Source organism: Myodes glareolus, chromosome 9, assembly GCF_982192425.1.
Source record: "Myodes glareolus chromosome 9, mMyoGla1.1, whole genome shotgun sequence".
In the NCBI taxonomy this organism is placed as follows: domain Eukaryota; kingdom Metazoa; phylum Chordata; class Mammalia; order Rodentia; family Cricetidae; genus Myodes; species Myodes glareolus.
The window spans coordinates 6,691,321-6,702,238 of NC_142034.1; the positions used below are offsets into that span (position 1 = coordinate 6,691,321).

Genomic DNA, 10,918 nt, shown 5'->3' on the forward strand with positions numbered 1-10,918 from the left:
CTTCCTCAGACAGGAAGTCAGTAAGTCTGCAGTGGAGCCCCTATAAAACATGCGCTCAGCCGGGCAGTGGTGGTGTACACCTTAAATCTCAGCACTTGGGAGGCAGAGGCAGGCAGATCTCTGTGAGTTCGAGGCCAGCTTGGTTTACAGAGCGAGTTCCAGGACAGGCTCCAATAGCTACTGAGAAAACCTGTCTTGAAAAACTAAAAGAAGGAAAAAGAAAAGAAAAACAGGTGCTCTCTTTCTTGATGAGTTTACATTTGGAACAGCCAAGAACTACGTGAGAAAGTCAGGGTCACCTCAGGCTAAGGAGCCACCTCCACCAGCCCTCGATGTGACGTTTCTGAGGAAGTCTGAAAGACTTAGAAGGAAACAGTTGGGGGCTTTGACACAGATATCAAAACCATTCCAGGTAGGTCCCACAACAACAGCTTCTCAGCAAGTCCTTACAGGTTGCGTCACAGAATCTGAGGGCTGGCAAGATGGCTTCTGCTCAGTGACTAAGAGCACTGGCTGCTCTGCCAGAGAACCTGGTTCAATTCCCAGCTTCCACATGGATGCTGGCTCACAGCTGTGCCTCCAATGCCCAGGAAACGGACACCTGCTTCTGGACTCCTTAGGTACCAGGCACACACATGGGATTCAGACCAAAAACCCCCATACATGTAAAACAAATATGACCTTTGCCCTTAGAGTGGTCCCTACCTGCAAATCTGTACCTTCTTCCTTCAATGTCAGTTAACCACCAATAGAATTGGAGCCCTCAGACAGGCCCAGCCCACCTGCTGCTCAGTCTAGCCTAGAGAAGGGGGTTGTCACTGAGTGCAGTTAAGTGTGTCTGTTCCCTCGAGGAGTTCAAATACAGGGGCAGATGTGTAACAGGGAGTAGTCAGTGGTGAGTAACCCAGTAGTTACTAACCCAAGAAGCATTTGTAACTGGCTGTTGGTGGTGCATGCCTATAACCCCAGTACCTGGGATGTGGATGCCTAGGGATCAGGAATTCAAGATCAGCCTACACTGTATATATGGCTTCCTTTCTCAAAAACAAAACTAAGGGGCTAAAGAGATGGCTTGGAGCATTTGCTGCTCTTCAGAGGTCCCAGGATCTGCTCCCAACACCCACATAGCAGCTCACTATCCTCCTAACGCCAGTTCCTGGGGATACAACGCCCTCTTCTGATTCCATGCTACTAGGCATACATGTGGCTTTCTTTCTCTCTCTCTCTCCCCCGCCCCAGACAAGATAAAACATTCATACACACCAGGTGTGGTGGCGCACACCTTTGATCCCAGCACTCAGGAGGCAGAGGCAGACAGATCTCTGAGTTCAAGGCCAGCCTGGTCTACAGAGTGAGTTCCAGGACAGCCAAGACTATACAGAGAAACCCTGTCTTGAAAGAACAAACAAACAAAAAATAAAATATTCACACACTTAAAATTAAACATTTAAAACAAAAACAATTGGTGGGAGCCCAGGGCTTTCCCTCTTGAATGTGTCTTCCCTGGGCTGTGAAGGGTCTTCCCTGGGCTGTGAAGGGTCTTCCCTGGGCTGTGAAGGGTCTTCCCTGGGCTGTGAAGAGTCTTCCCTGGGCTGTGAAGGGTCTTCCCTGGGCTGTGAAGGGAGGCTGGGTCTCTGGCCCCTATAACTTGTATCCCAGGAGGCCCTGCTGGCTCCTTCCTGGCTGCTTAGGGCCCCCATTCTTTATCCCTGATGTTAAGCATACTGACGGCTGGGATACCTGGGATAGCCATGTCTGGGCGTCCAGTATGCTCAGAAGGCTGTGAGGCTGGCCCACCAGGAGGTCCAGGCATGACTCCCTCGGAGGCTGGGTTATGGGCACCCAGCTCAGCATCTCCTGCTGGCATTCCTCCTAGAAACAACCAGTATTTCATAACATGAAGCCCACGTTTGTGGGGGCACAGAGAGGTAACAGAGATCCCCCTCCTCTTACATACATAAATAGAGGTTAAGAAGGATGGACCCTTCCCACCCACTATGGAAAGAGGACTTTGGGGCAGAATTTCCCAGGAACTACTTTGCCCTCTGTGCTGAGCAGAGCTCTATCACCTGTCATGTCTGTGCCCAGCTCCCTACCTCCTCCTGGGCCAGCAGCTTCTGGCTGGAGAAGAGCTGCAGGCGCTCGCTGGCCAGGTTGCTGCACAGCTGCTCCAAGCCATTCACCCGCAGCGCCTGGGCCAAGTGAAGGAGGATCTGGGCAGGAGGTGGGGGCTGGGCAAGTGGGGCTGCCCCTCCCTTCTCTCCAGGGGCCAGGGCTCTAGCAGGAGTGGTGCCCAGAGCTGAAACTGCAACCAACGGGAACAAGTGCAGCCTATGGGCTACCTTAGACCTGCCTCAACTGTCTATCAGTCGTCCCTCCAGCTCTCCACACTCCTGCCCTCTGCCTCAGTAGCGCTGTGAGCCATCCTGAGACAGTCTGGAGGGCACATCTTCCTATTACCAATCTGGATGGCCCTCAGAATTCCATAGCCTCACAGGTAGGTCCCCCTGGATGCCACCTCCAGGAAGACCTCCTGCCTTCCTCCCTTGCTCTCCACAACCTCCGCACGCAGGCTCAGGACAAGCAGGACACTCACTACATTCTAAAGAGGGCAGGACACACAGGTCAGCGAACAATGACCATCCAGGGACTGGGGGTGGATTGCCTCCTTTCTCTAACCCCGTTATTGCTGGCCCTTCTCCACAAAAGGAGGTGACTCTTGAGGAAAGGGCACACAGCTGTGGCAGTTCTGGAAGACTGGAGAGGGTCTACTTCTTCCCTCCTTGCTGTGTGGGAGGTTAGGTTGTAGACAGGCCCAGCATAAGGTAGCCATGCAGGACAGAACTCTCCAGAAGAGTCTCCAGAACAAGACAGAGCAGGGCAGGACTCTAGCTGTAGAGAGCTAAGATGGCCTACTTTACTGCTTGGGGACACTGACCTCAGAAGGGTTAAGTAGCTACACAGCCAGCAAGGGGGGCAGGACAAGGCAGAGGGCTTGTGGTGGGCTCCAGCCCCTCCCAGAGGGAACCCAGGAGTGCTCCCAGCCCCAGCTGGGAAAGGCATGTGTGATGAGGCCATCTTCCTCCCAGGAAGATGCAGACAGAGTAAGTGGACCGACCGAGAGCCCCAAGATTCCCTGGTAGCCTCGACCAGACACTAAAGATCCAAGAGGCAGGACCTGTTCCCTTTCCAACCTGGTGCCTCCTCCTCCCCACCCAGGGACACTCAAAGATTCCACTCAGGAGCCCCAGAAGGAGCCAGCAAAGGCACAGTTCAGACTGGCACACGGTGAAGACAGGGAAAGGGCCAGGATCGGCACAAGACACTCAGGTTCTCGGCACTAAGGAGATTTATTTGCCCCGGAGGGTCAAAGGACAGGAATGAGAGACAGTAACCTGAGACAGAGGATGAGGGAGAAGGGAAAGGAACAGGGAGTGAGTGGTGGGAGAAATATTTGTCCCAGAGGGACCTCTGGATAGAGAGGAGACAGACATGGCCCACACGCAAATGGCAGTTTATAAAAGTTAAAGCAGAAACCCTGTTAGGTTGAGTTGGTTTGTTTTGATTGGGCATGCTTATTAGGTGAGCCAAAAGCTGGGCTTTTGATTGCTGGACTTAAATACTTTGATTGCTGGACCTTGGTAATCAGCCTCAGGAGGAGGAAGTGACTTAAAGGAATTGACCTTGGCGGCTAGCTTTAGGAATATAATCTAAAGGTTTCTAACAAAGGGGTGGGGTGGGGGTAGAAGGTTAAAAGACAAAACCTTGGGCCTCTCTCTAGAGCCCTCCAGGGAGGAGCTGGAATGAGATGGGTACCACCTGCCCTGCCCTCCCCCTTCCAAGGGGTGACCTCAAAGCCATAGACGTCCACGACAGTGATGGTGCCCACTCTGTCTGCCTCCCTTGGTGGAGCCAGCCGCTCGTTGATCTGCTTCAGGAGCCAGTTGAAGAGCCTTGTGTACAGGGTCTTGGCCAGGGCATCCCTGCAGATATCATAAAGTGAGCCTCGTCCAGCAGAGTGCCGCACTTGGCTCCACTCTCCGGTCCCCGAGAGTGGACCCCGAGAGTTACCTGGCATCGATAGCACTTTCCACCGGCAGAGATCTGGAGACCCGGCCATAGGGCGTGTCCTGGAGACCAGAGAAATGCTCAGGAAGTTGGGACCATACCCACAGGTGCTTCAGGTTGCTCCTCCCACCTTCCCAGCACCCCTTGGGCTCACCATGACCCTCTTGGTGACTGCCCCATCTAGGCACTCTGGTGGCACCTGTAGCAGCCGGGCTGCCAGGTGAATCTCAGCCCAGCTGGACACAGCAGCCACCTCTTGGGACTCCCGCTGGACAGAGGGGGACAGAAAGAGCTTTGCTTGTGTGATGGCACAGCCTTGCTTTATCTAACCGACTGCCCGTTCCTCCCAGGGCCAACAGCAGCTATCTGTGGGGGTCACACTGTTAATCTCAGCACTTGAGAGGCAGAGGCGGGTGAATCTCTATACCTTTGATGCCAGCCTGGGCTACAGAGTAAAACTCTGTCTCAAAATAAAGAAAGGGCCAACAGCATATGAGGCTCTCTGGACTGCAGTGAGCCAGGCTCTGGGGCTGAAGGCCTCAGTGGCAGCCTGGACTGTCTCCTCCTAGTGGCCGGCAATTCCGGCCAGTCCCTTTCTCTTTCTGACCCTCTGTTGCCTTATCACTAGGGAGAAAACAATAACCCTTAGGACACAGTGTTGACATGAGTATCAAGTTTCTTTTACAAAGTGTCAAGGGATCTTCATTGACATCACCAGGCAATGGCTTCTTGGTTGACTCCAGGCGAGGAGTGCAGAAGGGCTGGGGCTCACTTTTCTTGTCTATACCATAGGGATCTGCCTGCTTCCAGAAGCAGCCCAGTGTTCTGTGATTTTCCACACATAGTGACCTGGCATCATCATTACCCTGATTGTGCAAACCGCCCACCACTGCCCATCCTGTGTGCTCACCGGTCCCATCACAGGGGAACCCACCTCTGAGGAAGAGAAGCAGATGTTTCCCAGGTGCAGGATGGTGGCCAGCACAGCCCAGACTTCAGTCAGCTCCTCTGCACACAAGCCCAGCACCCGCAGGGCCTTCACCAGCCCTTTGAAGTCCTGAGCATCCTCTTTGTCCTGGAGCCTGCAGGCTTGGCCCTGCAGAGCACAGCAGGCTTGGGGGGGGGGGCAGTTCCTGGGATCCCCACAGCATCCTGAGAACCCTGGGCGCACCGTTCCTGAGAGCCTCTGCTCTACCTGATTGAGGTAGTAGTAGGCCTCAGGTCCCTGCAGAGAGAGCTTCTCACGATCCTCGGAGTCCAACCCTGCCAGCAGCTCATAAAAAACATGGAAGCTTCGTTCAGCCTGGGCCTTGGGGAGAGAAACTGGCTTGGGGGTGGGGCAGGATGTGGGGGCTGTGGCTCCTCTGCCTTCCAACTTTCAGAATTGGGGAAGGGTGGGCAGGAGGCAGGTCCTTACCTGAAACACCACTCTGGAGGTCTCAAGCAGATCGTGGAACACAGAGGCACCTACCGTGACACCCCTGTGGGTAAAAGACAGGGTAGGCACGCCCAGGGGCACTTTCCAGAAGAGGTCATCCAGGGGCTGAGGACAAAGGTGGTATCCCAGCACCCAAGAGGAATACCCCATGGCAGGTGTCACTGTGCCCAATGAACCTTCGTCACTCACTGCTGCAGGCAGAGGCAGAACTGCTGGCCAAAGCGGCTGGCATTGGCGTTGAGGATGGTCTTGGCATGGCCAAAGCTGCTGAGCACGGGCAGTATGTCCTCCAGCTGTGCGAGAGTTGGAACACTCATGTGTACCTAAAATGGCCATACCACCTACTACTGGGGGTTCTTGATACTGCTGGCTGTGGGGGCCCGTGTGGGGTCAGTCCTTTCAGAATCTGCTCCCCCCCAAATTTAAAAGAGTTGAGGGTGTAGCTCAACTTGTAGAGCACTCTATGACATCCACAAGGCTCTAGGCTCGGTCCCAGCCCCATGGAAAACTGGGTGCTGGGTGCATACCCTTAACCCTAGCACTCAAGAGGTGCAGGCAGGAGACTCAGAAGTTCAAGGTCATTCCCAGCTACCTAGGAAATTCGAGCCATTCTGGGCTACCTGAGACTCTATTAAAAAAAAAAAAAAAAGTCAGGAATGGTGGCTCATGTCTTTAATTCCAGCACTCAGTAGGGTAGAATCAGGCTGATCTCTGAGTTCAGTGCCAGCCTGGTCTAGAGATCGAGGTCCAGGACAGCCAGAGCTACACAGAGAAACCATGTCTTGGAAAAAAAAAAAAAAAAAAAAAACAAAAGAAAAAAAAAAACCAAAAAAACTACCACCATCACCAAAAACAATAAATAATAAGGTAAAAAGGCCCAACCCTACTCCCCTGCGCCAGGGAAATCTTGGGACTGACTCATGAGAAGCCAGGCTTGGAGAAATGGCTTGAGAGGTGACCTGTAGCCTCCAGCCAGACCTCACCTGAGCCCCTCCAGCCTCAGTCTGCTTCTGCCCCAGGCTGCTTAGAAACTCCACAATCCTCTTGGCAGCTTCGGTCTTCCCTGAGCCACTGTAGCCCCTGAAGGAGAGGAGGAGCTAAGGATGGGAGGGAACCCGTAGGATTGCCCCCACTGAGCCAGGAAGAGCCTTATGGAAGTGACTCCATAGAGAAGTTACAAAGAGAGGAGAATAGGCCAGAAAGAAGTGCTGCACAAGGACACTCAGGGTGGCCTCAGGACAGTCCTGAGGATGTCTTCCTGAAGTGGTGCCCAGCAGGGCATAGTCAGGAGAGTGTGTGGGTTCAGGCAAGCAAGGCCATCATGACTCACCCCAGCAGGATGCAGGGGTCCTGTCCAGGGCTCTGAGACAAGTTATAGGCTGCTGCCCCAACAGCAAAGATGTGCCTAGGTGGGAGGACAGCAGAAGGATGAGAAGGTGCCAGAGAGGGTTGTCTGGGGCTCCGAGGAACAGGCGATGTGCCCACAGGCCCTGGAACTCAGTAAGACACACAAGCAGGGAGTTAAGCCCAGGGGCAAAGTTACATACGGTGAGGTGTTTGGGGTCTTCCTGGGATGGTAGCTGGCCATGACCTCAGGTGAGAAGAGAGGCAGTGACTGGTGGGGGTTCAGTGCAAGCAGGAGGGGCCCCCCAAAAGTCTGGTAAAGAAAGCAGAGGCAGGGAAGAGGGGATACAAATAGGGGACTCTGATGCACCCCAGACCAGTCTCTCATGCATGTCTTCTGGGACCCCAAGTAGAGCTGATTTTACACTCAGTCAAGGGATGAAAGGAAGCCCCAGGGACACCAGGGACTTCTTGCCCACAGGGGAAAGGGACTCCAGCCGTGCCCCTTCACTGAGGTCTCCTTACATAGATGCGGCCCAGGTGGAACCTCTTCTTAAGGCAGAGGAGCACAGAGCTGTCACACACCAGCCTGTGGGGACAGCAGGGCCAGGGGTAAGTTGCTGGGACTCGTTCCTGGGCTAGTAGCTCTGTTACTTAGCTTTAGGGAATCTGTGCAAACATCCAGCTGGGGGCTTCAGTTGCTATCCAGTCCCTGGAGGTAGGGGTGGGGGCTGCTGACCAAGAGAGGTGGTCTCTGCGCAAGCCGGGAAAGGAAGTCCCTTGCCTGTCCCAGTGGCCAGAGCATCAAAAGTTGAACTCCTGCCTGGACTGTTTGACGAGTCTTTAACAAAGATAAACAGGGTGGGCGCATGAGGGGTGGGGTGGATGGGGGGTGGTGAGGGGCAAGATGGCTAAGAGGTAAAAGCGTTTTCCCCAAAGCCAGAAACTACAGGGTGGGAGACAGACAACTTCTGCAAGCTGTCCTCTGACTTCCGCGTGTGGACTGGGGCACTCAAGAGCTTGACACCCCACCCCCACGCCGCCGCCTTCATTAGAAAAAAGAAGACTTGTGTTGACTCTCCATGGGAGTCCTTATCCTTGGGAGGAGCTGATTGGGAGTAGCGGGGTTGGGGGGAGGTGAAGGGACAGGAGGAGGGATGGGGAGAATTGTGGTTGGAATGTTAAATGAAATTTTTTTTAAAAAAAGGCTGGGGTTATATATTGATCAGGACCAAATGCACGGGACCCTAGATTCAATCCATAGTAAGCGGGGGTATGTTGGAGCTTTGGAAGGGGCACCTTTCACCCCGAATCTGTCTTTCTATGAGGTAAAAGTCCCTTGTTGACTCAGTAAGGGTGCATACGATTTTCAAAAGTTCAAGGGCAGGATGGAGTACGAGGCGTTATTAGCCAGGAGAGGTCGATTTGGCGTTGTGCCCCTCACCGCAGCCGAGCGAGGTCCTCAATGTCTTCCAGGCCCTCTGGGAGACTCATGGCCTTAGTACCCGGGAAGGGTAGCATCTCTAGGTCCTTCCGGAGGCTCAGCTCCAGGTTCCTTTCCAGTGCTGCCTCAGCGTCATCCTCTGGCTCCCACCGCTCCTTTGGGGACCTGCAGGGACTGTTATGCCTTAGGCGAGTCTCCAAGGTAAGTTGAGGCAGCAGAGAATCAGAGCCAAGCTCAGGGTCTACGCAGGGAGTAGAGCCCTGTGCCCAGTGCACTTGAGTCTCCACTTCCAAGGTCTCTGGCTCTGCTTCGCTCCGGTTCTCATCCGGTGGGGTCCCACTGGGGGAAGACGGAGAAAAGGAGGGAGCCTGGCCGGACCTGACGACACCTTCTTCACTAGCCCCTTGCTCCTCCCTGCACTCTGTAGGCCCAGCAGGAGACGAAACGTGGCCTTCCCCAGTGGGGGCGTCCGTGGATGCTCCCGAGCTGCTGCTGCACGACTCCTTCTCTGCATTATGGACCCGGGGGAAGACCACCGCGAACTTTGGATCTGAAGCTGCATCCTCGACGACGGCTGCACCGGCTGAGCCTGAGCTAATCAGCGCCTGCGGAGGGCTCAGACTGCCGCCAGGGGGCGCCCGCGACGGTCCCCGGAGCACTGCCCGACAGGCCAGGCTTATGGCCCGCCAGCGCGGTAGCCCAGACGCCCCGCCCCGCGCCTCGAGCGCCCCCTCGCGACCGCGCTCCTCATGCTCCTGCGGGCTCGCCCTGCGCGCATCACCCCGACGTTGCTCCAGCCGCAGTCGCAGCCAGTGCAGGAAGCCCAGAGCCCGCGTCACACGCTGCAGCCGCGCCTTCAGGCCCACGTGGAGGCGACCCGCGAGCTGGGGAGACGCGCCAGTTGGGGCCCTCGCGCGCAACTTGCGGAGCACCACGAGTGCAGCCAGCGGCGCCGGGCCCCGGGGTCGTCGGTCCCCTGCACCTATTCCTTCTCTGGCTCCAGTGTCTCTCTCGCTCACAACCACTTGCACCTTCCCCGGCACCTCTCCGACCTGGAGGCGTTGAGCCCTGGGGGCCTCCGCTGTCTCAGGCTCAGTGTTCTGCAGCTCAGCCTTTGGCTGGGCCTCGACGTCACTGGTGTCTGCGTTCGCTTTGGAGTCCCGAGGACCCTGGGAACCCCTCGGGGCGCTTGCGCAGCTGCTTTCGAGGGAGCTGGAGGCTGCGGCTTCTCTGCTCAGCTCTGTCTCCTGGGACTCAGGGACGCGGCTTGAGGTTCCTGGGGTCTCCCGCGGGCGACGTCTGTGCCCGGGCGACCCGAGACTTGAGTCTGTATCTGTTAGGGAATCATCACTCGTTCCCTGAGACCCTGTCCCCGACGGCCCCTCCCTGCTCGGGAGCTCCAAGGCCTGTCCATCATTGCCCTGTTGGTTGTTGTCCATTGATTCCGGTCTTCTGATAATGGCGCCTTCAGTGCTCGTGTCAGAAGGCTCGGTCTTGATTGGCCGCTTCCAGGCCCCATCACCCTGGCTGCTGCTGTCCAGGGCCTCACGGTGTTCACTGTCCAGGCAGGAGCTGCCACCATCGCCACCCGACGTGTCCCCATTCCTTCCAGGAGTCTCTCCACCGCCTCGCGGAGCCGAAGGTCCCCGCTCCTTTCCTTTCCTGCGGCGGCCGCGCTTGACCGTCCACTCTTCTTCTCCGAGGTGTCTCTGTTCCTTGGGGAGCTCCCCACGACTGTGCCTGGGCTCATGGCTCCCTGTGGACCTGTGGCCCCGACGCTGCGAGCTGCCCTGCCTTTCCTGGGTCTCCAGTGATGTCCCAGTCCCTGCATTTCTGCAGTGGTAGCTCTCCTCTTCGGTGGGCTTCCTGCGGCCTCCAGCGGTGGCATCGGGCTCCCTAGTGGGCCTGGTTTTGTGAGCTTTGCCGCGGGCAGGCCTGCGACTGTGGCTGGGGGCGCCGTCCGCGCTGGCGGACCCTGACTCCTGCTCTGCTGAGGCTGGCCTCCCGGGTCGAGCTCTGCGCTGGGGCGCTTTGCCCTTGCTTCCGCCCATGACTGCCTTTCTTGCTCCTTTTGCCTTTTGATCTAACTGCCCATGGTTGCCCTGAGGTCTCGGTGGCTGGACACTGTCTCCCCTTTTAGGCGGCAGCATCAATAATGCAGGAGGCAGCGGGTCCTGACCTCTTTGGTCAACAATGGAGTGGAGGCCGTGGAAAGAGGAGACGCGGCAGCTGTGGACAAAGGCCGTGGACAGGGCAACGGCTTCTGGATTCCTTGCCAGGCATATCAGCTTGGTATCAGGCCAGACAGAGGCGCCCAGGCTCTACTTCAGTCTCACTCTGCCAAGAGGGGCAGAGTGAAGCCCGTCTACCTGGGGGTCTTCCAAAAGGCTGGGACCATGGCTACGGAAGTGTGCAGGGGACAGCCAGGAGTTTCATTTCTATCGTGAAATACAATTTACTAAAAAGTACATATGCTAGGAGTATATACCTTGAACCGGGGTAAAGCCTGTGCACCCCTGTGGAGTTATGAAACAGAATTAGACTCGTAGGTGATAGAAATCAAACTGCCTTCCCTAGAAGAGCAGCCAGTGCTCTCAAGTCTTGTCATCGGCCTCAAAGGCAGC

At 56.0% G+C, this 10,918-nt stretch overlaps 1 protein-coding gene across 1 annotated transcript in view; it reads right to left on the reverse strand.

Annotated features, from left to right (window-relative positions):
* Positions 1-10,345, reverse strand: part of Myo15b (myosin XVB) — a 35,012-nt gene extending 24,667 nt beyond the window's left edge. The window contains 15 exon segments of the mRNA XM_085696048.2: positions 1,741-1,872; positions 2,097-2,192; positions 3,851-3,983; positions 4,072-4,130; positions 4,223-4,336; positions 5,003-5,164; positions 5,264-5,408; positions 5,410-5,464; positions 5,467-5,549; positions 5,696-5,799; positions 6,490-6,586; positions 6,837-6,911; positions 7,054-7,163; positions 7,376-7,439; positions 8,295-10,345. Coding sequence (XP_085552174.2) covers positions 1,741-1,872; positions 2,097-2,192; positions 3,851-3,983; positions 4,072-4,130; positions 4,223-4,336; positions 5,003-5,164; positions 5,264-5,408; positions 5,410-5,464; positions 5,467-5,549; positions 5,696-5,799; positions 6,490-6,586; positions 6,837-6,911; positions 7,054-7,163; positions 7,376-7,439; positions 8,295-10,345 — 3,480 coding nt within the window.
* Positions 10,346-10,918: the final 573 nt, after the last annotated feature.